Source organism: Nicotiana tomentosiformis, chromosome 1, assembly GCF_000390325.3.
Source record: "Nicotiana tomentosiformis chromosome 1, ASM39032v3, whole genome shotgun sequence".
Taxonomy (NCBI): domain Eukaryota; kingdom Viridiplantae; phylum Streptophyta; class Magnoliopsida; order Solanales; family Solanaceae; genus Nicotiana; species Nicotiana tomentosiformis.
The window spans coordinates 16,439,960-16,467,692 of NC_090812.1; the positions used below are offsets into that span (position 1 = coordinate 16,439,960).

The 27,733-nt window shown below is 38.5% G+C and overlaps 1 protein-coding gene across 50 annotated transcripts; it reads left to right on the forward strand.

Annotated features, from left to right (window-relative positions):
- LOC104110799 (uncharacterized) lies at positions 1-27,461 on the forward strand. 50 transcript variants are annotated; one of them, XM_070178117.1, is made up of 17 exons: positions 1-186; positions 1,269-1,414; positions 2,236-2,316; positions 3,561-3,727; positions 4,071-4,137; positions 5,014-5,076; positions 12,397-12,463; positions 13,369-13,431; positions 17,302-18,312; positions 18,427-18,602; positions 18,688-18,735; positions 21,077-21,170; positions 22,186-22,336; positions 22,432-22,537; positions 23,849-23,947; positions 24,877-24,976; positions 25,561-27,461. In XM_070178117.1, exons 11-14 carry the CDS (start codon positions 18,714-18,716, stop codon positions 22,480-22,482), a joined length of 318 nt encoding a protein of 105 aa, XP_070034218.1. In that variant the 5' UTR covers positions 1-186; positions 1,269-1,414; positions 2,236-2,316; positions 3,561-3,727; positions 4,071-4,137; positions 5,014-5,076; positions 12,397-12,463; positions 13,369-13,431; positions 17,302-18,312; positions 18,427-18,602; positions 18,688-18,713; the 3' UTR covers positions 22,483-22,537; positions 23,849-23,947; positions 24,877-24,976; positions 25,561-27,461. The 50 variants fall into 50 exon arrangements, 34 of the variants coding, with proteins under 34 accessions (XP_070034218.1, XP_070034207.1, XP_070034342.1 ...); XM_070178106.1 differs by lacking the exon at positions 3,561-3,727; XM_070178241.1 differs by lacking the exon at positions 3,561-3,727 and having other exon boundaries at positions 21,131-21,170.
- Positions 27,462-27,733: the final 272 nt, after the last annotated feature.

Sequence of the window (27,733 nt, forward strand, 5' to 3'; positions counted from 1 at the left end):
ATAATGACCATTCTGCAAATGGCCCAAAAAACAAGCAAATGGACCCAAATTCGATCTGCTATCTTCTTTTACTTTATTTATTTTTAAATTCGAACTGATTTCAGCTTTGGAATTTTGCTAGTCGCTCCTCTCTGTCGCCTTCTGCAACGATCTCATCACGTTTTATTTATCTGACGCAATTAAATTGTACGTTTCTCTTTTTACCTCGCATGATTCTCCCTCTAAATATGTTTTCATTTCTTTCTATAATCAGACAAAAAAATCCTTTATTTTTGCGCTGATATCAATGGTAAAACACTAATGATAGTGTATTGATTATAATGCCGTGTTTGCAATGATTATTTAGTTGTAAAACACGGAATTTAGGAATTTCTCCTTGTAATCCTTGTAACTTTACATGTTAAATGCACGTTTATATATGCCTTTTTAGCTGGAAGTAGTATTGCAATGGGTTATTTATTCGCGTTTTAAGCAGTAAGCATAGTTTTTTCTGAAAATCTAATTGATTATTTGGTCTCTTGGGTGTTCGGAGAGATGCATAAAATTGGAACAAAATAATTAACTAATTAAAAATCATTTTCTTAAGATATCCAGTGGTTCTGGGAGCACAGTTGAGTGCAATGAATATATCAGATGTATCCTTATTGCAGATTCAGAAATCAGAAGCTAGTCATATTAAAGTTGTTTAAGCTGGTAAGTCTTTGTCTGAAGTACTAGACTTCCAGCAATAAGAAGAAATATAAAATGAGTACTAAGACCAATTAGATTTTGTCGAGATAGAAATTTCAGTTCTATTTGAAAACTCAGTAGTGCAGGAAATCAAGAAGAGCGGACTGCATCCAATCAAGAGTACTAATTTTATCAGGCAATTTACACATATGCGTCTTAGGTACTGAAGCAGAACGTAAGAAAATTTGAAAGTGTTGCAAAATAGAATGAAGTAGCTTAGGAGACATCATTATTGGAATGACTTAGAAAATGTACCACCAGTAAGGTTCAATTATGTTCTTAAGATTTATCTCTCCTCGTTCCATCATCAGTCAGGCCAGAGGAGTAATAGTTCTAAAACGTTCTTTCATTATGCCCATTCCTTGTCTGGTTATCTGAAAAATGCAGTGTCTTACCATGTTTCCCATCTTAGGTCCTCTAAAGCAAAATTTCTGTGGTTCAAGCCTTTGAACATGTCTTTGTTCTTCCACCATATGTTAATTCAGATTGTTATCCATAGTGACTGTAACTGTGTCAACTTCCGTTCCTTTGATGGGCAGCTTATCTGGAATCTCATTCAGATCAACTGATGATATGGGTACATCTATTAGAGAGGAGCTCCAGACTTGCAGATTGTCATCTGCTGTCCCAGAATGACCAGATCGTCTATCCTTGTCGGGACATCTGCCTGGAAAATTCACGAGAGGCAAGTGACAATTTTTGTGTGAGAACTCTCTCTGTGGGTGGTTACTCACTTCTGAACTCATGTGAATTAGTGGACAAAGATATACAGAGATAAAAAAACATGTTATATGTAAATATCAATGCACATACAATCTATTTTTTGATAAGGTATGCACATACAATCTATTTCAATTAATGTGTTCCCCCCCGCTCTCCCTTACCGCAGGTTGATTAGATTCCTTTGTGTTTGTAGAGCTGATGGACACATTCTCTTCCCTCTTTCACTCTATATGCTACTCACGCCATATGTTATGAACGTGGCTGCAAAGAATCTGTTGTTTCAGGAATCTTCTTTGTAAATGTCAAAGATCACGCTTGAACAATTATCATGACTTTGCTACAATGTTGAGAAACATCTCTAAATCTCTTTCAACTTTTGTAACCGACCCCTTGCTCCCTATAGATTGTATTGTTCCCTTTCGGTCTGTTGCAAAATGTATTCCGCTTTCTAAATTGAAAATATTGTTCCTTAATTTAAAATTATTCCAATTGAATTTAAAAAATGCTTTCCATTTAACTTAAAATCAAAATCTTGCTTATTTCCCTATTTATCAACTTTTGAAAATTACACTATTTTAAAAGTTGTATCCACATAAGTCTAGCACCTCTGTAGAGCCTTTGTCAAAGTGTCAATACAACTCTCCTTGATTAAAAAGAGAGTTATATGGAGATCATTTTATTATTATACCATCTCAACTTATGAGAAAAGTTACTTCAACTCCATACTTGGCTTCAGTTTCTCTATAACACTACATGATTTCACCTTTTCTCCTTGCATAGCAGAAGTCAGTAGAATTTGGACAATTGGAGTATGATTCAAAGCCCTTTAGGAGGGGGAAAGTAAGCTGTGCACTCTATACCATCGTAAGTTATTTCAAATTTCCAATTGGCTAACAAAAATATTTACCGGGATGATAGAGGTTCGGGCTCATTATCCGCCGAGTTTCGAACCATACAGCTCTGGCCCTTGGGGATTTCACTTATCAATAAAAGATTTTTTTTTTATTAGGATGTGGCTATGCCTGCATAAGTTTGTTGATTCTGGTAGATATACCAGAACTTGTCTTTCAAATATGTGATGTTTGTTTGGTTTCAATTTCGTATAGCTTTACAGAGGGAAATTTATTAACCAAAACAAACTAAAGAAGATATGTACCTTGAGTTGTGGAGAGCCGTGGTCGTCCTCTAGGCCTCTTAACTGAGTGTCCCATTTTTTCTCCACAACAAGCACTTTGAGAATATAATTTCTGGCTGGAGACCTTAAACAAGCAATGAATGTCAAGCAGTAATCAAAAATAAGGAACTTCAGGTAGTTATGATATATGAGGAAGTACCAAAATCCAAATCACAAAAGAGGTTTAATATATGTTACTGTATTACATAACTGTAACGACCCGGCCAGCCGTTCCGAGAGTTATAGCCCTGTTTTCCCCATTCCTGCTTCTTTATGTGTTGGTCGGCGGTGGAAAATTAGGTATCGGGGTCGGAATGGAATTTCGGAAGTTGGAGTGGGTTCATAGTGTCATTTGTGACGTGTGTGCAAAATTTGAGGTCATTTGGACGTGGTTTGATAGGTTTCGGCGTCGTTGGCGAATTTTGGAACTTTAGAAGTTCTTAGGCTTGAATTCGAGGTTGATTTGGTGTTTTGGTGTTGTTTTGGGTGTTCCGGAGGTTCGACTTAGTTCAGGTAGTGATATATGACTTGTTGGATTTATTGGTTGAGGTCCCCGAGGGCCTCGGGTGAGTTTCAGATAGGTTTGGGTTGTGTTGCGTTCGTTTTTCTTATGTTTCGACGCCGTTTCTTCAAGCATAAATGATATCATATTGAACAAATGAGCTCCGATTTCTTTTTTGATTGAAGCATTAGATACGTATCGTAATTACGGACCGGTAGCAAAAAGAATCGTCGAATTTGGACATCGGATGAGGATTTTATGGTCATTTTACTAAGAATTAGGTTGCTATATGTTTCAGATTAATTACGAAATTGCCACTGACGGTGTATTTAAAAATCTGCACGATTTGCAAATATTAAAACCTACATATCTCCTTCATTATAAGGTCAAATTGAGTGATTGAAAAGCCTAACTTGACTAAACTTTCACAAGGAATCCATTGGAGGCATAAAAAGAAAGTTTCGGGATCATTTGGCATGAGAAACGAGGCAGAATAGCTGGCAGAAAAATATATAAAACGAGGGTTTGTTCATTCGGTCAAATTTTGAGTTGGGGAGCTCGGATTTGGGCGGGGGGCGATTTTCACCATAAGGATTGGGGTAAGTGTTCTCTACTCAGTTTTGGTTATATTTCATGAATCCGTCTTCGTTTTTGGGATTTGATTGATGATTTCAAAGTGAAATTGAGGGAGTTAGGGCTTGAATTTTGGAGAGTTTTAGGTAGGGATTTGAGGGACCAAACGGAGTCCGATTTTGATAAATTTTATATGGTTAGACTCGGGAGAGGACGAGGGTTTTGATTCTACCATTGTTGACTGGTTTGGAGACGTGGACCCGGGGGTCGGGTTTTGGCCGGTTTTGGATTTTTGGCATATTTTGTAGTTTTTATTGTGGAATTCGATTCGTTAGCCTATGTTGATGGTATTAATCTGATTATGGTTAGATTTGGAGCTTTTGGAGATCGAGTCCAGAGACGAGGGCATCCCAGAGTAGGATTTTACGCTGTTAAGGTAAGCAACAGTTTTAACTCTGGCTTTGAGGATATAAACCCGGAGAATTTGATATTGTGTAACTGTTTGGAGGTGATACCCACGCTAGGTGATGGGCGTGTGGGTGTATACCTCGAGGGATTGAGACTTGGTCAGTCCCGTGAGGCCTCATGGTCATCATCTGTGTTTATGTAGTTACTTGTTGTTGAACTTGTCTGCCTTCATGTTAGAGATCATGCTTAGGCTTTATTCATGCTCACATTATTTGTACTCAGTCATAGAAATTATTGTACATGTTTACCTCAGTCTCTATTATTTACTAATATGCTGTGATACTTGATGCGGGTTGTGTTCCCTTATTTGTTGATGATGGTGAGGCTAGTGAGGTACATGATTGAGTGAGGCCAAGGGCCTGGTTGTGAGGATATTAATACCATAGCGCGTGAGTTGTCCGCGTAGCACGTGAGTTGACCGTGCGGGTCCAGGTATTGATACCATAGCGCGTTAGTTGTCCGCGTAGCACGTGAGTTGACCGTGCGGATCCAGGTATTGATATGATGGCACGTGAGTTGTCCGTGCTTAGCGCTTGGGCTTTGGGAGCCCCTCCGGAGTCTGTACACGCCCCCAGTGAGCGCAGAGCGCAGAGTGTTGAGTGCTTTGAGTGTTGAGTGCGAGTGATGGAGTGACACTGCTGTGAGGTTGTATTTATTTGTGTTGTTGCATTTATCTGTTAAACTTCTTTGTGGAATTTACCTGTTTATTTCTGTTTATTTTTAAATTGTGAAAATAAATAATTGGACTGTTTTACTTAGCTCGTCACTACTGCTCAGTTCCTTAGTTATTTCTGTTACTACTGAGTCGGTTGTACTCATACTACACCCTGCACTTTATGTGCAGATCCATGTGAGTTAGAGCGCGGCGATCGTTGAGTTCAGGCCGGCTATCTGTGGAGATTGCAAGGTAGCTGCTAGCGTCCGCAGGACCTTGTTACTCCTTTTATCATTTCTTCTTTTGGACAGTTAGATAGTTTATATATCTTAGTTTATAGTTTTAGACGCTCGTGACTTAGTGACACCCCGATGTTTGGGGCTCGTTTCCGTATTTTCTATATTATATTTAGAGTTGATTTAGTTTATGAGAAATTCAAATTTTGATATTGTTTTATTAAATTCTTATAATCGATTTAGTAGTAATATTTTGGGAAATAGGCTTGCATTGTAACACGATAGGCGCCATCACGACCATGGTTAAATTTTGGGTCGTGACAAGTTGGTATCAGAGCCTAGGTTACCTAGGTCTCACGAGTCATGAGCGGTTTTAGTAGAGTCTTGCGGATTGGTACGGAGACATTTGTACTTATCTTCGAGAGAGGCTGTAGAACCTTTAGGAAAACTTCACATTCTTGAATTCTTTTCGTGCAGTATTGATTCAGCTTGAAGTGTGTGAGAAAGCACGGGAGAAAATATATTATTGATATTGGATGAACAATACAATACAAGAGGTCCTTATTTATAGCTATACTATACAAGGACATACTACTCTTCTATCAATGTGGGACAATACTACACTATATACATGCTGTAAACTAACACTCCCCCTCAAGCAGGTGCATACAAATCATATGTACCGAGCTTGTTACATATATAATCAATACGAGGACCAGTGAGAGACTTGGTGAAAATATCTGCAAGTTGATCATTCGACCTCACAAACTTTGTAGCAATCTCTCCTAAAAGTATCTTTTCTCTGACGAAGTGACAATCAATCTCAATATGTTTAGTTCTCTCATGGAACACCGGATTTGATGCAATATGAAGGGCAGCTTGATTATCGCACACAAGTTCCATCCGACTGATTTCACCAAATTTCAACTCCTTGAGCAATTGTTTGGTCCAGACTAGCTCACATGTTGCCATAGCCATTGCTCGATATTCTGCTTCTGCACTAGACCGAGCAACTACATTCTGTTTCTTGCTCTTCCAGGACACCAAATTTCCTCCTACTAAAACACAATATCCAGACGTGGAACGTCTATCAGAAGGTGATCCTGCCCAATAAGCATCTGAGTATCCAATGATCTGCTCATGACCTCGATCCTCAAAGAGTAACCCTTTGCCTGGAGCCGATTTTATATATCGAATAATGCGGACAACTGCATCCCAATGACTATCACAGGGAGAATTCATAAACTGACTTACAACACTCACAGGATAAGAAATGTCGGGTCTAGTCACTGTGAGATAATTTAATTTTCCAACCAGCCGCCTATAGCTTGCAGGATCGCTAAGCGGCTCCCCCTGTCCTGGCATAAGTTTAGAATTCGGATCCATCGGAGTGTCAACAGGTCTGCAACCTATCATCCCCGTCTCCTCAAGAATGTCTAAAGCATATTTTCTTTGAGAAATAACAATACCTGAGCTAGACTGGGCAACCTCAATACCTAGAAAGTACTTCAATCTGCCTAGATCCTTAGTTTGGAAGTGCTGGAAGAGATGCTGCTTCAGATTGGTAATACCATCCTGATCATTGCCAGTAATAACAATATCATCAACATAGACTACCAGATAAATACAGAGACTTGAAGCAGAGTGCCGATAAAACACAGAGTGATCAGCTTCACTACGAATCATGCCAAACTCCTGGATAACCGTGCTGAACTTACCAAACCAGGCTCGAGGAGACTGCTTCAGACCATAAAGTGACCGACGCAAGCGACATACAAGGCCACGAGACTCCCCCTGAGCAACAAAACCAGGTAGTTGCTCCATATAAATCTCATCCTCAAGATCACCGTGAAGAAAGACATTTTTAATGTCCAGCTGATAGAGGGGCCAATGACGAACCGCAGCCATGGATAGAAAAAGGCGGACTAAAGCCACTTTAGCCACGGGAGAGAAGGTATCACTGTAATCGAGCCCAAATATCTGAGTATATCCTTTGGCAACAAGACGGGCCTTAAGTCGATCAATCTGTCCATCGGGACCAACTTTGACTGCATAAACCCAACGACAACCAACAGTAGATTTACCAGAGGGAAGAGGAACAAGCTCCCAAGTACCACTTGTATGTAAAGCAGACATCTTGTCACTCATAGCCTGTCGCCATCCTGGATGAGACAACGCTTCACCTGTAGACTTAGGGATGGAAACCGAGGACAAGAAGATATAAAAGCATAATGGGGAGATGACAGACGATAATAGCTCAAACCGACATAATGAGGATTAGGGTTAAGTGTGGTCCGTATACCTTTCCGAAGTGCAATCGGTGTACTATGAGCAGGGTCCGCAGCAGGAGCAGGGTCAGGTGCAGGACGAGAACCAGTTGGGCCTGATGGAAGACGCAAACGACGATGATAAGTCAAGAGTGGTGTTCCTGTGGCTGGGGAACTAGGGGGAACAACACTAGACTCCTCAACGGTTGGTATGGATGAAACCTCTGTGGTCGAAGGTGGAGGAGGAGCTATAGTAAGCTCCTCAAAGGTCGGTATAGGTAAGCCCTCAGATATATCATGGTGGTCAGCAGAGGTAAAGAAAGGTTTAGACTCAAAAAATGTGACGTCAGCTGACATAAGGTACCTACGAAGATCTGGAGAATAACAACGATATCCCTTTTGAACACGAGAATAACCAAGGAAGACACACTTGAGAGCACGGGGAGCTAACTTATCTTTCCCAGGGGCTAAGTTATGAACAAAACACGTGCTCCCAAAAACACGAGGTGGAAGAGAGTATAAGGGTGACTGGGGAAACAATACTGAATGCGGAATCTGATTCTTGATGGGAGATGAAGGCATCCGATTAATCAAATAACAAGCTGTGAGAACTGCATTGCCCCAAAACGCAACGGAATACGAGATTCAATTAGAAGTGTGCGAGCAGTCTCAATAAGGTGCCTATTCTTTCTCTCAGCAACCCCATTTTGCTGAGGGGTATAAGGACAAGATGTCTGATGAATAATTCCTTGAGAAGTCATAAACTGCTGAAATTGAGAAGATAAATATTCTAAGACATTATCACTGCGAAAAATGCGAATAGAAACACCAAATTGGTTTTTGATTTCAGCACAGAAACTCTGGAATATAAAAAATAACTCAGAACGATCTTTCATTAAGAAAAACCAAGTACATCTTGAATAATCATCAATGAAACTGACAAAATAATGAAATCCCAAGGATGAACTGACTCTATTAGGACCCCATATATCAGAATGAACTAAGGAGGTTCGGGTATGTTTCCCAAGTTGACACGACTCACAATCTAATGTAGACAAACTAGATAAACTAGGCACCATCTTCTGAAGTTTGGATAAACTCGGATATCCTAAACGTCTGTGGATTAGATCTGGAGGATCTGTAACTAGACATGTTGTGGAAGGACTGAGTGAGTAAAGGTAGTAAAGGCCTTCTGATTCACGTCCTGTACCAATTGTCTGTCCCGTACTGCGGTCCTGCATAATAAAAGAATCGTCAATAAAATATATACCACAATGGAGGGCACGAGTCAAACGACTAACAGATGCAAGACTAAAAGGACATCCAGGGACATAAAGAACGGAATCTAGGGTGATAGAAGACAAGGGATTAGCTTGTCCAACTCCTTTTGCCTTAGTTTGACATCCATTGGCTAAAGTAACAGTGGGAAGAGACTGTGAATATACAATATTTGACAAAAGTGATATATTACCAGAGATGTGATCAGAAGCGCCGGAGTCCATGACCCATGGGCCAAGAGTGCTAGACTGGGAAACACAAGCAAAAGAATTACCAGTAACAGAAGTATCAGTCTGAGCAACTGAGGCTACTTGTGGAGATGGCTGCTTACTTGCTCGATACTGAAGGAGCTCATTATATTCTTCTTTAGATAAAGAAAATCCTTGGTTACCTGGAGTCTCAGTTTGAGCAATGTAAGCATTTTTGGGTGGTCGACCATGTAAGGAATAGCACATTTCACGAGTGTGTCCAAGTTTGTGACAATAAGAACACTTGGGTCTAGATCTTCCAAAACGACCTCCTCCTCGTCTATGCTCCATAGTTTGAGATGCCCGAACATCCATTGTCTGGGATGCAAGAACAGAGGAATCAAGTATCTGTGATGAGATCACTGGTGGACTTGGTGCTGCAGCAAGACGGAGTAATCGAGAGAATAATTTATCAACTGTTGGGACAGACGGACTAGCCAAAATCTGGTCGCTTACTGAATCAAGATCATTAGGAAGTCCAGCGAGGGTAAGAACGAGAAACATCTTTTGTCGCTGCTCTTGTTGTTTTTCCACACTAGTAGAAACTGGCATCTACTTCTCAAATTCCTCCATGACTGCCTGTACTTGACCCAAGTAAGTAGACATATCCAATTCCTGCTTCTTTAAGTTTGTCATTCGTGATATCACATCATAGAAGCGAGATATGTCATTAGTGTATAAGGTGCGTGCCTTTGCCCAAACCAAATAACATGTCTGGAATGGACGAAACAAGGGCATCAACTTGGAATCAATAGATCGCCACAAGATGCTATATAACTGAGCATCGATTTTTGACCAAAGTGCTATTGCCTTTTCATCTCCATCGCTAGACTGTTTGATTAGATGATCTTGAACACCTTGACCTCTACACCATAACTCGACCGATGAAGCCCAAGCTAAGTAGTTTGAACCTCCCATTAAAGGTTCCGAGGTAATAATAGCACTAGAGCTTCCAGAACTCATGTTTCTAGACCCAGAAGCATCAAATCCCAAAGACATTGTTGCAAATTATTACCAAATAGGAGAAAGAATCAACTGTAATCCACTGAAACAGTGTACCGAAACACAGAAATAGAATACTGAAATACTGTAGCTGCCGGAATCTACTGTAGCTGTCGGAATAGTACTGTAGCTGCCGGAAAAAACTCAAAGTTGTCGGAATGAAATGAAAACAGTAGGGGTAGGATCGGAATTACCAGGCGACCCAACTGTTCTGAAGGAAGATTTTCAAAAAATGGCCGGAAGTGGTCGTACGCGCCGGCGCGTGAGCTCACGCGCGTGAGCTTCTGGTGGCGCGTGAGGAGGCTGCTGCCGGAGTTTTTCACTGGGGTTTGGTCGCCGGACAGTGACGACTCTTGTGGTAATGTTGGATTTTGCACAACACTGACAAAAATGAAGCAGATAGAAAACAGACTTAAAAAAGTACTGATTTCTCTTTCCCGGAATCGCTGGAATTTATGCACAGCGATTTCTCTTTCCCAGAATCGCTGGAATTTATGCACAGCGATAAGTCTCTCACAATTGTTCTGATACCATGTGAGAAAGCACGGGAGAAAATATATTATTGATATTGGATGAACAATACAATACAAGAGGTCCTTATTTATAGCTATACTATACAAGGACATACTACTCTTCTACCAATGTGGGTCAATACTACACTATATACATGCTGTAAACTAACAAAGTGTAACTCTTTGAATTCCTTCCACGCATTCGTATGCGCACATGGGCGGTCGGTATCAGTTGTGCATCGACGGCTTGTGATTCCCTGGATGAGGTGCGAGATGTGATTTCTGTGTGTTGATGTCGGGCCAGTCTGGAGGACATGAGGCCGGGTTTTGACTGTAGCTTGAGCACTGAGGCGTTGATTGTGTGAGCGCGTGCTTGTGGTACTTTTGGGGATATTTAAGAGAGTATTCAGCGGCTTATGAGCCTCAGGGCGGTGTGGTTTTATGCTTGGGTCTCGTGAGGTGAGTCTGGGTTGAGGATTGTGGTGTTATGGCAGGGCAAAGTATCAATTTGAAGGAAATTCAGAAGGAACTCGGATAGATAGGACATCTTGGTAGTAGGTTGGATCGGCATGGTAATGGGTATGATTAGTTCTTTGGGTGTGTATGAGGTAATGAGTTCTACAAGTGTTTTGTGGCAATGTCCTTGGGTTTTTGGTGGTCTGCGTAGTTTGGTTGAGTTAGAAAGATTCAGTCTTGACGGATTGGTTTTGTTCCATTGGGGGTTCGGAGAGAGTTCTTGATGGTTTTGAGAACAACTCTTGGCACGTTCGAGGACGAACGTTTGTTCAAGAGGGGGAGGATGTAACGACCCGGCCAGTCGTTCCGAGAGTTATAGCCCTGTTTCCCTAATTCCTGCTTCTTTATGTGTTGATCGGCGGTGGAAAATTAGGTATCGGGGTCGGAATGGAATTCCAGAAATTGGAGTAGGTTCATAGTGTCATTTGTGACGTGTGTGCAAAATTTGAGGTCATTTGGACGTGGTTTGATAGGTTTCGGCGTCGTTGGCGAATTTTGGAAGTGTAGAAGTTCTTAGGCTTGAATTCGAGGTTGATTTGGTGTTTTGGAGTTGTTTTGGGTGTTCCGGAAGTTCGACTAAGTTCAGGTAGTGATATATGACTTGTTGGATTTATTGATGAGGTCCCGAGAGCCTCGGGTGAGTTTCGGATAGGTTTGGGTTGTGTTGCGCTCATTTTTCTTATGTTTCAACGCCGTTTCTTCAAGCATAAATGATATCATATTTAACAAATGAGCTCCGATTTCTTTTTTGATTGAAGCATTAGATCCTTATCGTAAATACGGACCCGTAGCAAAAAGAATCATCGAATTTGGACATCGTATGAGGATTTTATGGTCATTTTACTAAGAATTAGGTTGCCAGATGTTTCAGATTAATTACGAAATTGCCACTGACGGTGTATTTAAAAATCTGCACGATTTGCAAATATTAAAACCTACATATCTCCTTCATTATAAGGTCAAATTGAGTGATTGAAAAGCCTAACTTGACTAAAATTTCACAAAGAATCCATTGGAGGCATAAAAAGCAAGTTTCGGGATCGTTTGGCACGAGAAACGAGGCAGAATAGCTGGCAGAAAAATATATAAAACGAGGGTTTGCTCATTCGGTCATATTTTGAGTTGGGGAGCTCGGATTTGGGCGATTTTGGGGGCAATTTTCACCATAAGGATTGGGGTAAGTGTTCTCTACTCAGTTTTGGTTATATTTCATGAATCCATTTCGTTTTTGGGATTTGATTGATGATTTCAAAGTGAAATTGAGGGAGTTAAGACTTGAATTTTGGAGAGTTTTAGGTAGGGATTTGAGGGACCAAACGGAGTCCGATTTTGATAAATTTTATATGGTTAGACTCGGGAGAGGACGTGGGTTTTGATTCTGCCATTGTTGACTGGTTTGGAGACGTGGGCCCGGAGGGCGGGTTTTGGCCGGTTTTTTGGCATATTTTGTAGTTTTTATTGTGGAATTTGATTCGTTAACCTATGTTGATGGTATTAATCTGATTATGGTTAGATTTGGAGCTTTTGGAGACCGAGTCCAGAGACGAGGGCATCCCGGAGTAGGATTTTACCCTGTTAAGGTAAGCAACAGTTTTAACTCTGGCTTTGAGGGTATAAACCCGGAGAATTTGATATCGTGTGACTGTTTGGAGGTGATACCCACGCTAGGTGACGGGCGTGTGGGTGTATACCTCGAGGGATTGAGACTTGGTCTGTCCCGTGAGGCCTCATGGCCATCATCTGTGTTTACGTCGTTACTTGTTGTTGAACTTGTCTGCCTTCATGTTAGAGATCATGCTTAGGCTTTATTCGTGCTCACATTATTTGTACTCAGTCATAGAAATTATTGTACATGTTTACTTCAGTCTCTATTATTTGCTAATATGCTGTGATACTTGATGTGGGCTGTGTTCCCTTATTTGTTGATGATGGTGAGGCTAGTGAGGTATATGATTGAGTGAGGCCGAGGACCTGGTTGTGAGGATATTAATACCATAGCGCGTGAGTTGTCCGCGTAGCACGTGAGTTGACCGTGCGGGTCCAGGTATTGATACCATAGCGCGTGAGTTGTCCGCGTAGCACGTGAGTTGACCGTGCGGATCCAGATATTGATATGATGGCACGTGAGTTGTCCGTGCTTAGCGCTTGGACTTTGGGAGCCCTTCCGGAGTCTCTGTACACACCCCCAGTGAGCGCAGAGTGTTGAGTGTTTTGAGTGTTGAGTGCTGAGTGCGAGTGATGAGTGATGGAGTGACACTGCTATGAGGTTGTATTTATTTGTGTTGTTGCTGCATTTATCTGTTAAACTTCTTTGTGGCATTTACTGAGTTATGGAATTTACCTGTTTATTTCTGTTTATTTTTAAATTGTGAAAATAAATAATTGGACTGTTTTACTTAGCTCGTCACTACTGCTCAGTTCCTTAGTTATTTCTGTTACTACTGAGTCGTTTGTACTCATACTACACCCTGCACTTTATGTGCAGATCCAGGTGAGTTAGAGCGCGGCGATAGTTGAGTTCAGGACTGCTATTTGTGGAGATTGCAAGGTAGCTGCTAGCGTCCGCAGGACCTTATTTCTTCTTTTATCATTTCTTCTTTTGGACAGTTAGACAGTTTATATATCTTAGTTTATAGTTTTAGACGCTCGTGACTTAGTGACACCCCGATATTTGGGGCTCGTTTCCGTATTTTCTATATTATATTTAGAGTTGATTTAGTTTATGAGAAATTCAAATGTTGGTATTGTTTTATTAAATTCTTATAATCGATTTAGTAGTAATATTTTGGGAAATAGGCTTGCATTATAACACGATAGGCGCCATCATGACCATGGTTAGATTTTGGGTCGCGACAATAACCTATCTGTGTACTGTAATCCATACATTAGCAAGTATGTTTAGTATTAATGCTGAAGGTTATATTGAAGAATTAGCTGATATTTTGGGATGTGAGGTGGACAATTCGCTACTGTATAACTGGGATTGCCACTAGAGGTGAAGAAGAAAGACAAAAGTATTTGGCAAGGAGTAATTGATAGATGTACAAATAAGTTAACCCCATGGAAGAAACATCTACCGTTTGGGGGTAGACTTATTCTAATTAGTACTGTGCTGGACGGAATGCCAACATATACCATGTCTGTGTTTTATATGCTTGTAGTAGTTGAGAAGAAGTTGAACTCCATATGAATGGACTTCTTATGAAAAGGTAATGCAAATAAAAGGAAGATTCACTTAGTTAAATGGCAAATGGTTACAAATGATAAGAAAGAGGGAGGTTTTGGAGTGAAGAATTTGAGATTGCACAATAAAAGCTTATTGTTTAAATGGTTGTGGAGATACAACAAGGGTGGTGATGAAATCTATAAAAAGGCTCATTGATACTATCTATCACAAGATGGATGATTGGAGTAGGGCGGCTCAATGATATTTGTGGCCTAAAACAAAACTTCAATGAGGGGCCCTAAGATTTTTGTTGTAGAAGAAAACTCATAATTTTATTTGAAATTTATTTTGTTAGCTTTTTGAGATGCGAAATTATTAATAATTTGTTTATTAAAATTCGGATTCATATTTTCTAGTTGACATATTAAAACTCTAATAAATAACTAAAAAGACAATATATACTTACAAAGAAAATATATAAAAAAAAATTTAAAAATATATGCAAATAATAAGATATAGAACAATCAAACCTGATTCAACAAATACATAACTTGATAAACTTTTGCTACTTCAATATTCTTGATGTAACGCCAAAAAACTTGAGAACAAATAAAAAAGATGGTACTTGTGTTTCTGCTCTTTTATTTTGTGATAGTGACTCAATGAGATTGAAATTTAGAGAAGGCCAAAGGAACAATAGAAGAGTAAAAGTTAATAGACTTTTAGCAGAGAAAGATAAAAAGAGATAAAAAAATGTGGGCCCATTTATAATAATGATGGTGCATAAATGAGGCAAGATTGTGGGATGTTCACACGCAAATAAGGAGTGGATCCCAAAAATATATTCGTTTTCTAATTGTTCTCCAACGGGCCCCTTTCCTTAAAACTTCCATTTTTTTTTCAAATACTTAATATTCTTTAAAAAAAGACCCTGGATTGGAGACAAAGTCTCATACAGCTGAGGGTTGCAGGGGGAGCCTGGAAGGGTATTAGTGGGGTTGTGGGAAGAATTCTTGCAATATACTAAGTTATGGGAAATGGGCTAGAATTAAGTTTTGGATACTTGGATTGGGAATTATAGTTTGAGAAGCAGATTTATTCAGTTGTTCTGTGAATATGGATGGCTTTGTATCTGATTTTCACTCAGTCAGGATGACAAATACAATTCAGGAGAAACTTAAATGATTGGGAGATAGAAGGTTGCCGTCAACTCATTCAACAGTTGGAGTCAATTTCAGTGGATCAAAATAAGCAGGATGGTTTGATTTGGGTGAATAATAAGGACAATTTGTTCTTTGTTAATACTTGCTATAAGCTGCTACAAAATCTTTCTGGTCAGGGGGTTCCAAATTGGCCTTGGAAGAGTATCCGGAGAACTAAGGCCCCTGTCAAAGTTGCCTATTTTGGATGGATTGTCACGCGGGAGGCTTGCTTAACTCAGAATAATTTACAGAAGATGGTTTTTGCTCTTAGTAGTATAGGGGTCTGAGTGTTTAGTTTCCTAGCAGTAGTAAAAATGAAAATATATATTTATCTCATTTAGGATTGTAGGTGCTGATCGTTCAGATGGAAAATTCTCGGTTGTGCAGTTTCAAGTGTCAATATGTCTATACTTGAAGATTCATAAATATAGCCTCTTAATTACATTTTTTGGTGGATGGATAATTTACCCTAGAGATTAAGCAGAAAAAGGGACAGAGAAAAATGTGTTATTTCTGTGATAAATGCAATGAAATGGAAACATAGTCTCATTTAATTGGAAAAAAAGAAAAGGGAAATAAAGTGGAACCAACATAAATGCGGAGGAGTTATGGATAAAAGTCAAATTTTTCCTTGGGCTTGTAGTTCTTATTGACATAATGGTTAGGTTTCTAAAATAGAATAGCAGGTACCGGTGCTTTGATTTGTCCTCATTCACCCCGAGCTTTGAAATGCTTTTTAGGATTCTTTTTTAGCCTTAATTTCAAGTTTCTGTGTTAACCCGATATTCGACTATGGGGATTATATGACTACTATTGTCTTTTGGAAATGAGGTATGATTGGAGCATGGAACCTGAATACTAAACGTTAATGTATAACTCCTAAAAGCTCTTCATATAAGTAGTATATAGATGTGATAAGGGAGGGAGGTAAGATCCTCCACCTCCAAAGATAATATTGTAATAACCCGAAATATTTTTATATAATTATTAATTGTGAGATTTAAGAATTAATTTTATTTGTAGCTATTAAGTCAAATACTAAGCTAGTATACAAGATAAGATAGTGTATTAACAAGTGGCTAGTTTACAAATTAAGAATTTAAAGTAAGTGACTTTGGTTAATTTTTTTGTAAAGATATAAAGTGTGTCAGGCCCACAATTTACTAGTGGGTCATGTAAACTTACTCTAGGGTATATAGATGGAAATTCAAGTTCCCTACTATGAGAAAAAGAAAGAAAAAGAAAAAAGAAAGAGCCCACGTTGGCTTGGAGAACGACGGCCAAGGATCCTCTATGGAATCCACACCAAATTAAGAAGAAACCAAAGTTCAGGTAATACTAAACTTTGTTATGTCTTTTGAATTAATTTTTTTGGTTATAATAAAGTGTATAAGCCAATGATTAGGGTGATAATTACATGACCAATTGTTATAGCAATAATTTGTAAGCTTGTAAAATTATGTAGCGTGGGATTGCAAACTGAACTGGTGTATGGAGGAATTATTTGGACTTTACTGTCTTAGAACATTGGTGGCTAAAGTCCTTATCAAAAAAACATTGGTGGCTAAAGGATGATTAAGTGTTGTTGTTGACATAGCAAGGTTAATATGGTATATTCTAATGTAATATAATTAAGCTAATTTGACTTGAGAAACTAGGGGCAATAACAATTAATTGTCTTTAACTATGGTAGAAAGAATCCAAGTAATCAAGTAATTTATATATACTCCTACGCTTCAGTAGTGTGGTGAACTAATATGAGTAATATTGTTACCATGTATATGTTAACAATAATTAAGACAAGGATGTGGAGAAATTATTATAGTAATGAACAAATAATGATGAGAACAATGATTGGGAATTTAGCTATTATATGAAAGTTATGGGATTTTGCATGGTAGAAAGAAAACAATGGTACAAGCACGTGAAGTTCTTCTGGGACGTTACCACTGCAGCGTTACAGTCACTCGTTTGGCATTTAATAGCGTAAAAGTTTTTATTAATTAGGCCGAGGGTTGACTTTAATTTTGGCTTGTTCTAAAATTGTTAGATTTTTTCAAGTAGAGGACGTGTTATTCAATTTTTTGAATAGATTGAAACCATTGGAGGCCGTTTGTTTGGTGTTTTAGAAGTTGCAAAGTTGGGGCACTCCCGTTAGCGAGGTAAGTGATACTTTAAGCTTTGATGCTTGCTTTTCCAAAACCTGTTTTGAAAATATGTTTTGTCTGCCTGGTCCATGTGTTGGGATGAGCGTGCGCTTGGCAGAATCGGTGGTCTTAGACCAGGCGCAAATATGTATTATTTTGTGAAAAAGCTGAAGTTATTTAATAAGTGATTTGTGGCGTGGCGTAGCCTCGTGCTATGGCGTTGGGGCGTTAGAAATTATGTCTTTGCTGCGGTAATATATTTGGGTGTGTATGCTGCCGTGGACTCGTTGGGGTGTTCGGTTAATTTCCTTTACTGTCGTTTATGACAAGTCCTTAGTATAGATTGTGCTGAGATATATATATTGTTGTTACTGAATAATTGGTTGGACCTTATGGAGTAATTATATGATGAAAGACTTTCTATGCATATTATTTCTCTGCTCGTTGTGTATTTGTATTTTCTAACACTTGTTCCAGGAGTATTTCTAACAAAGAAATAGTACCACCTCCGGACCATTTTAAATGTCGTTGTAGCTTTTCAAAATTTTGCCAAAGTGTCATTTTAGGACACCAAGAAGACATTAATTATTTTTTTCCAAATCTAGCCTTGCTCTAATAATACTGACATAAAAAGTCTGAGGAGCGATAAAGTGTAACTTGAAGAGATATAAAGGGTAACATTGTCAAATAACCCTTATAATTATTGTTATTAAATGGTTTTCTTAATGGGTGTGCCATAACCTTAATAGACATTTAAACTGGATTAGAGGTAGTAGTATATAAATGCCTTATGTCTCTGATCGTTTTGGCTAAGAGGAACTTGATATGATTAAATTTTTTCTACAAGATTAATATTGTAAACGAATTCTTAAATGTAGGAGGCGATCCCTTTCAGGATTAGGGAGCACACTCTTGTATGAGACTTTAATACTAATTTCTTGTTTGACCTATTGTAGTTTAGCACAAGACTGTGTTTTCAAAATAATTTGTTTTGCTGATAATGATAATAATTATTTTGATAAGTACAGGATCTTTATATGGTGTGTGGAACAACAATATTAGTGAAACTACATGTCCATTAGCTATGTGCTATACCATTGGCTCTGAATGTAGTTGTAATGTCACAAACATGCCCGTGAAGCAAAAGTACAATAAATAAGCTTGCCTGGAAAGAAGGAAAGTTATTCCGAAAGACAGCAACCAGGTATACTTTCTGACTTTGAAATCCTCAGTTGCAAGTTTAGTTTAAGCTATCATGTTATGTTAGGAAATATAGCCATCAAGAATAGGCGATCCATTTTCTACGGTTTCTGCAATGCTGGTTGCTAGAGTAGCAGGTACACGTAGTTGCATGCCACCAAGGAGTGGTGTCTTTTTGCTTTTACTATGTCTACTTCATAATTTATTCAAGGTCTACCTACTAATATAAGAGTATAAATCTTTTTTGAAGAGTGCCATGTTGCTACTCTAGGGCATTTTGTGAATCAGAGTCTTAATTGCTCCTCGATTGTTCGTACCTTCTTGGCTTAGGCTTCCAACTGAACAACATGGCCTTGCCGCCCCGCCACTAGCAGAAGCTAAGCGCTTGAAAAGCGCGCCAAGAAAGGTTGCTTCTGTTGCCCTTTCTGTGCAACAGTCCACCAATAGCGGAAGAGAGGGTTACCGTACATACAAGAGTCTTTCATTTCTTACGGAAGCTCTTTCTTACCGATCAATCAAGTAGTACAAGAGCTGTATCTTAGCTTATAGCCTGGGGCGGCGGGTCGCCTTTTAAATTAAGTAGATAGAAGAAAGTATTAAATCGATAAGGAGTAGGTGAGTGAGTGAGTCCTCACTGACCTAGGCGATTCGATCACCTAGCAGGCCTTTTATTTGGTAGGTAACATCGCCAAAGCGTATCATCAGATTTGACTACGAAGGAAGGAACTCAAAGTGAAAGGGCACCGTCTTGTGCAAGGCAACGATAGTTAGCCCTCTATCATCTTCTATATGGTAGAGTTGGTAAAAGGGCCCCGACTTATTTCCAGAATAAGAGTTCGACCGCGACTTCCCCCTTTTTTTGGGGGGATCAAGTTCCTTGCCAACTGCCACCTATCGACCCCGACCTCTTTTCATTTGTTTTGGATATTACCAAACTTAGCCTAGCCTTCGTAAATCACACTAAAACGGACACCCATCTATGGAAAAACCTCCTTAAGGGTGGGTTAGGTTAGTCAATCCGGCCCGAGACGCGTTTGTTGACAAAACCGCAGTAGGAATTCCTACTTTTCAATATAGCGAAGGCGAACTGATCAACGAGAAAGAGGCCCTACTCACTACAAACGAATACACCACAAGATCGAACTGCACTCATGCCTCTCCCGCATCAAGTTGACCGCCCCCCTACGTAGTAATTCTATCAATCATGTACGCAGGTAGGACCCTCCGTTCTGATTGGTGTATCATGAAAAAAGAAAGCCATTTGCACCGGGCGCACTGCGCTTTCCCTTGCCCAGATGTTCACCTTTCTAAGTCAAGTAATGGTGACCCACCGAAGATCGGAGCTTCGTAACATGTTGACGAAGGCCCCCGAACTGAGGGTTCGGCCAGTAGAAGGGACGACTTTGTCTCCGAGGGAGAAGAATAGCCCCGCTCTCTAGCCGACTGATCCCGTTGATCATATAACTGGGAGGGAATGTGTTGATGGGTCTCTAGCTTCTCTTTAGTGTAAATTCATTGAAAGGTGTAGTGGCTTATCGACTTGTTTTTATAACATAAAAGGAGATTGAAGAGACTTTTTAGTCAACTTAATTTTGAAACATCTTGTGGTTCAGCATGCCTTATCCTAAAGCCGACATACCTATTTCTTCGATAATCAGACTTTCATCTCCCTATACAGAAGAAGATTCAATAGCAGCATTATCGTAGAGAACAATATATTGACATACCCTTGATGTAGTATCCATATGATGTGGAGCGAGTTTATTTTCACGTGCTTTTGCTTTTCCACCCTCGTTTGCAGTAGTTTCATTTTGCATAGCCACATGATCTAGTACATTATTGCTTATCCTGAAACAAAGTATAAAGCAAGCCATTACAGTTGTAATGACAAGCATCTGTAAGTCAAATGCCCTTTGAGATGTTACACTGCAAGTCTACCATCGAGTCCACCCAAACTAACAAACTACTAGATAAGGACGTGCTGACAAACATGGGAATTGACATATTAAATGCATCCGAAAAACAGAATTGACATGTTGAAAAAATGTATGCACGACATCTGGCAAATTAGATGGTCTCAAAATACCCAAGTTGTTGTGCATTGCCCGTTTGGGACATCAAGTAAAGCTGGAACAGACCCCTTTTTAAACCAACATTGCACTAGCTATGACAATAAGAGTTGGCTTCACATACCACTTGAACCTTATGCATGCATCCCAAAATTCACTTACAGATATGAATTTTCTATAGGAACATTCATTGAGGAAGAGGCATTATCTTCTGCCGTTGTTGATAGAGATGTCGAGCGTTCTGTAGTAGTAGTTGGTGATACGAGCAACATAGCTCCAATACCAATCTCATTAGGAGGAATATTTTTGTTCCTGTCATAAATTAGAATATTTTCATCATCGGCCGATATATTCTCAAAGTCTGGTTCCTGTAGAATATAATAAAGTTGCCTCTGGAGTCTTTCAACAGGTGACAAAATGTGTTGTCTAAGCTCTGATCTCTTTCTTCTCGGGACACTATCAGGATTCCAGAGAGGATCTTTGTCTGCTTCTCCTAATAAAAGGTGAACGTTAGCGCATGCAAAACAATTAGGTATCAGTTTATTAGACCTTTTTTTTATGGGTTAAGCTTTTATTATTTGTATGGTTAAGGTATAATTGGACTGATCAGTTCATATTTTAATTATTGAGAATCCAAATTACCTGAAGTTTGGCAATGTCAGTTTATTGTGTAAAAAAAAGTAAGTTTTTGAAGCTTAGGGAGACACTATAATTAATGGCCTATGAGCAAGAAAGAAACCCAATATTTAGTTTATAGAGTATCATATGGTGATTGCACCCCTGCTGCTTATTTGGTAAGACCTCAAATGTGATTAGACATTGCATAATTTGATAAACACATCACAATAATCGAAAATGAAAAGACTTTCTGCATAAGAATAAATCAGACTGTCATTCAAGGTGAATTTGATATATGCATGTCGAGTTGGCTTAAAGCTCATGATGTAGCGATCCTTTTGAGTATTAGGTACTGATGAAATCCTAACATAAAACAACCACTTGGAAAGTGGGAGAATACTGATGAAAATTCTGTTTAATTGGTAAATTTGTTGTGTAGGGTCTGAAGACTCTTCCTCTGTTTTCGCATTTTTTTTTTTTTTTTTGTAAATTTTTGGGGGTTTGGGGGGAATCAAATGTAACCATTGGAAGAAGAAAAGTTCTTAGTTGGATTCAATAATAATATTGGGGGAAAATGTCTTTGTCCTTTTATTTTGAATCAGAAGAAGATGCACTGCATGATTATTTTTTTGGGAAGGCGAATCTAAAGAGATTTGGTTGCCTGATTGCATCTCTCTCTCATAATGTTTTTCGAACTATGCTGAGAGTTTTGGGCTTATTATCAACCAGAAGAAAATCATTCGCCTGAAATTGAATAGGAAGCTAATAGCTTCCTACCTTTTTCATAACCCTTGTGCTTAAGAAAGGATTTAATTCAGAATGTGTGTCATATTTTCCGAGAGAAGTGCTCTATGTATAAATGAAATTATTTTACCATTTGTTTCTTCCATCTGTATGCAGTTGTCCGAAGATGATCCTGCTGATCCTAAGCTTGATATGTTATTCATTTCCTCTTCAAGACAAGCTGAAGAGCCATCCTTTCCAGCAACCTCTGGTTCAACTTCTAGCTTTTGGTCTTCACGAGCTAAGACATGCGGCTTCATCTCAGAAGGTAATTGATAGCTTTGAGTTTCTCTGTTTGCAAGTTTGGGAAAATAATCATCTAGAGTCCCCCTAATTCGCCATCTTGATCCACATGCATTGCAGAGCACTGGTTTTTCAGGTGGTCCTGTTCTCCAAAGGGGGGTTTCTGTATGAGTTTACAATTCCTTAGTGTTGAAACTTGGTAAAAAATATGAATATGTTCATACAGGTCAGAAACTTATCTCAGAAACTAAAGCACGATGATCATTGACAATTAAGATTACCTGTAAAAAAGCTATAGAATATATGACACAAGAATGAAAAGTGCTATGATCTAAAAGTATCTAAAGCGAGGAGCACAGGAAATTTTTGGGTAAAACAAGGGGAAATATCTCTAAGTAAAACATGCATCAACATTTAGGATGTGTCAACTGTTTTGGTATTTGCAGTTTCACACCATGTTAAGGAACCATATAAAACTAGTTTAATTCTTGTCAAACTGCATTTAATTGCATTTTATTTATAAGGAGTTTGTAGATAACCATAGATACAGTCTCAAGCCTATTCACTTCAGTTTACTCATATGTCCTCTAGCTGAATGGCACCTGCTTGCTTTTATTTTTCTCAGACGTAACCTTCAGTACTTCAAGTCTGTTAATGGTTTGAGGGCCTGCAGGATTTTAAAGGATACCTTACTATTGGAAGACCTCATGTCAAATAGAAATATGTAAACGATGTCAATATCTTTTATTTTGGTTTCATCACTCCCTCGTTGAAGGAAAAGAGTTGTCCAGATTCATGGCTTGTCATAGTATCGAAAGCGCTGGACCATAGCCATGACAAGTATACAATTAAAGACTTATTACATGGTGTGAACATTAATAACTGGATAGATTGGGAACGACCAGCCCGTTCTTTGAGCACTCTGAGCAAATATAAACTTCTTAGTTTATGGTCTTTAAGTTTCTAGAAAGTGTGGACTCTGGACAATTGTGTGAATGAAGTTTTGAAGTGTGTGACCATCTCATCTAAAAGGTTAAGTTGTTAGAGAGAGAGCATACTTTTATTTACTTAATTATGTCTTCAACACGCCCGCTCACGTGCGGGCTTGATTCTTTTTGATGAGCCAAACACGTGAAAATTCAACACGCCCGCTCACGTGCGGGCTTGATTCTTTTTGATGAGCCAAACACGTGGAAATTATTTTTTGGTTATTAGGTAGCGGTGAGACTCGAACCCAGGACCTCTGCCTGCTCTGATATCACGGTGAAGTGTGTGACCATCTCATCTAAAAGCTTAAGCTGTTAGAGAGAGCACACTTTTATTTACTTAATTAAGTTGTATCTCGATTTAAAGTAGCTCAAGAATAGCATACATTCATTCAGGACCTTTCCCCTCCATGTTGCTTGCTGTTCTAAATCGATCTGTATATGAACAACTTTTGCTCAAAAAAAAGTTCGGAATATACATCATCTAGAAATTAAGGACCACGGTTGCCAAAATATTAAATCAAGGGGGACTAACTGTGAATGAATGCCAGGGATTAGGGGACCAAATCTGCAATTTATCCTAGATGACCTCAGCTCCTGTTTGACTAATGGCTGCTGTACTGGAAATCAATTAACATTTGGCTCGAGAGGTGAGAGAGATAAAGTACTCTATGTTTTATGTTTAGCAGATAGGCAATTTAGGGAAATTTGGGTACTTAGTGTTTCATGCATGTGAGCCTTCAAATTTTATTTGCTGAAGATCAGGAACGAAAATTCTAAGCATCACTGAATGAAGTACCCTTTTAAAGCATGAGATTATTGATAAACACAAAAGGTGGGATATAGGTGGTTAATAGAACTTACGCTCGATGCCACAATGGAAACATGGCCCTTCTCTAACCATGAAATCTGTTTTTGAATGATTCCAGTTCAAATCAGGTTGAATGTGCTGCTGTTAAAATGTCTTAGTGAGGTGACAAATCACAAGATATGTAAACAGATAAGAAATCGGTAGACTACAGCTGGTTATTTTCATGGCAAGATGAATCAGTATAGAGTTGTCATTAACTTCGATCTATTATGAACTATTCTGTTTTCCCTTATGACAGCTCATCAACTTTAATTACTATAATTTTCTCAACTATTTCCACCATTACCCCCAATGAGAGAAGTCTTAGATTCTCTTCGAAAAGGGGTGGGGGTGGGGTGTGAAAGCTGGATTTGGTGAATCTTCATAATTTTAGGCTTTTTGTGTAGTGGTCAAGGCTTGTTAAGCAACGAATCTTAAGGCAAGAGAGCTTTAAATAGTTTCAAGATGATAATCCAAATATAACAGGGAGCAAATAAAAGAGTTCCCTAATTACAAGGATGTATATGCAGTAATAGTCTGCAATTGTGGGAATCAGATTTTGTATTGAAAAATCCGAAGGTCCTCAGATTACACTACTGAGCATATACAGAAAATAAAGACTGCATTCAGTTTCTTTCCAATTCTGTTTTTTTACATTTATTTCCCCTTGCACTAGTACAATAATCAAATAAACCGTTTTGCCTAAATTCAAGATGGTGTGATTGACAGTCTGCAGGTGGGAGTTGAAGTACATACACAGGTGGCTGATAATTGGATACATTTTTCCTATTTGGCATGCATGCCTTATCTCGTGAAGCTAACTGAGAAGGTATAGATATTAACATAGAGCTGGCAATTTCCTTGCAAATTTTCGTTTAGCCTTTGGCTCCTTGATTCTGACATTTGGCGCAGCCAAAAACTTCACCACTATGTTGTGCGCCTTGCAAAAGCTCAAGTGTCTTAAGGCAATGTTTGGCCCTGAAAAAAGGATCTCTAAAAGAAGAAATTATGTCCGTTTGCTTATTAGGACAACATTGTAGAGAACAAACAAAAAACAAAATCAAAAGAAAACAAAAAAACAACCTTTTGGTGGTTTTGTTTGACTCAAACCAAAATTGAACCAACTTCTACAACAGCCCCCAAATTCTGAATGTTATCACTTTAACCCTCTTTTATAAGTTAATCTACTTTTTAATTACCTGCTTTTCCCAAAAGAAGATTAAAAGAAAAGCAGTTTCCAAGAAATTCCCATAAGACCTTCTGAACACCATCACTCTTATCTTCTGCTTAGCACTTTTATTGTCAATTTATGAGGTCCTTATCTCAATGTTATTCCTGAAAACTCGGCTTTCAATTTTTTGGTAAGATGATGTTGTCTCATCTAAACAAGATTCCCTTTCTCTTGAAATGCAGATATGCTGTATTAGCAACTGTTATTTGTTTATTGGACTCAGTTATGAACGTTCCTTTTTCAGGCGAGAGCTCCCCTGCTAGTGAGATGCAGCAACTACTCACTTATGTTTTCTATCTTACTCTGCTTACACATTTATCTGTCTCATCGACAAAATTTCGTGCATCTAGGCATATGTTTTTTCCTTTATATCATGCTTACTGACTTACAAACAACTATTATGCCTCAGTCCCAGGCAAGTTGAGGTAACTATATGAATCTTCATCGTCCCATATCGCTCCATTTAAGCTCATCTCATCATGCTTACTGGCGTAAAAATACTTATTTCGTATTAAAGATTACTAGGACATTACACATGTATAATAATATATTATATCGCTGGCTTTATGTACTTCACTATCTACTTCTCTGTGATGCCGATTTTTTTTTTGTTTGACATGGGAAGAGGAGAAGAATGCTGATCTTAGTTGTGTGCATATTCCTCCTGTATCAATTTAGTGATACTCTAGCATAATTGGATATAGAATTTGATTATAAACTTCACCACTGCAGATGGGAAATATAACACGTGTGCTGCGAGACTTAGTTTTTGTGGTTCTTAATGGTTAAGTAAAGCTAGCGTTTCATCTAAATAATAAAGAATTTTATAAAAGAATCTCAGTGGCTCATGCTTAGCAGCAGCTATGAGTTTGTTCTTGTTTGCCTAACAAGATTGGGAAAATCCAATCTAAAGATGATCCTATTATGAAGCATTTGCTGTAGTGCTAATAAGATATTCAAATCCAAAATACCTTAAGTTTATAACTACAACTCAATTTCGTTCGCATGACAATTTTTAGAGGGAGGGTCTTTTCTTAATTGAGGTATGATTTAAACCAACTCCAATTGCAAGGTGGTGTAGATGCTCGGCACTAACGCATGCCTTGGCTTGTCTTAATTTTTAGATCTATCAGCTACTTAGTGTTCCAGCTCTGTGACATATCAGGTGTCTACCTTTTGGTGTTTTCTCTATGTCTTCACTAATGTAACCAAATCTCGGTTATAACATGGATTCACAACTATTATGCAAGGAATGTTTCTTGCCAGATCTACTTCCTATCCAACATAACTTGGAGAAGTTTGAATATACTAGTAACGATGTGTTTGGCAAATTGATTCTTGTAATACTGGTATTTCCCTTGCTTGTTAGAATCATTAACTCCACAATCTCAGGGGATGTACATCAGTATGAAAGAAATTTGCTTCTGTTGCCATGATTCAAGTGCTTGTTGGTTGTTTTTTACTGTTCCCGTCTCTTGCAAAAATCAATGTTGATAACATAAAAGCTAAGCTCTCCTTGTTTCAATCAGCTTAATCTTGTGAAAACATTCTTGATTGCACTTGTGATGTTTTCAGTTCATATGTAAAACTTGTTCTACGTAGCGCATTATTGTTATTGCTGCTTTTGAGGGTTTACACACACACACACACTCTGTCGTGTTTGTTATTGGCTAGTATAGCATGTTTGAAGCTTATAGTGGCTAAATGCTAAACTTCTGTCTGTCTTCAGATGCAGGTACAAAGCAGATGTTTTGACTTAGCCTCTGCATTTTCGTGACGACTTAACTAGGTGGACTTGAACATAGACCTTTCATTTTGTAATTGGAGAATCTTTGAGTAGGTTTTGGAAAATCTGCAGTGTTTAGAGCTAGGACATGCTTTGCTAATGGAGTAATTAATAAATTGCTATTAATAGACTCAAACGACAAAAGGCAAGAGAAAACGGAGAAATCCAAGTATATATGGCAAAATGCAGCTTAACCATTGCGAAAGTTGATATTAGGATTCTCTCTTTTTTATTTTATAACTTTATAGTTGTAAATAACTTGTTTTGATGCAATGAATAATTTTGGAACATGTAACATTCTTTCTCGAAAGGAACGCTGGAGATAATAAGTAATCAATTATGTTTCTCAAGAATCAATCCTCTAATATTTTAATTCCACGCCAATATTTTCAAAGGCTTGCAAGACCAGAAAACTAAATGTTGCAATAATTACAGAGAATAAATCAAGAACAGTGTCATAAGGGAAATTTAATCTGGGATCTTTGCCAATTGTTGTATCATTTACATAGATCTAATATGATCAAATTGCATGAACATGCACTGTCATAAAGGAAATTAAATCAAGGATC

What these genes read in the sequence shown, in the direction of transcription:
- LOC104110799 (XM_070178117.1), top strand. Translation starts at nt 18,714, where the DNA reads ATGCTGGTTGCTAGAGTAGCAG. An exon ending in TCTGCTTCTCCTAATAAAAG is followed by an intron (nt 21,171 to 22,185) that starts GTGAACGTTAGC and finishes ATCTGTATGCAG; the next exon opens with TTGTCCGAAGATGATCCTGC. An exon ending in ATGCGGCTTCATCTCAGAAG is followed by an intron (nt 22,337 to 22,431) that starts GTAATTGATAGC and finishes CATGCATTGCAG; the next exon opens with AGCACTGGTTTTTCAGGTGG.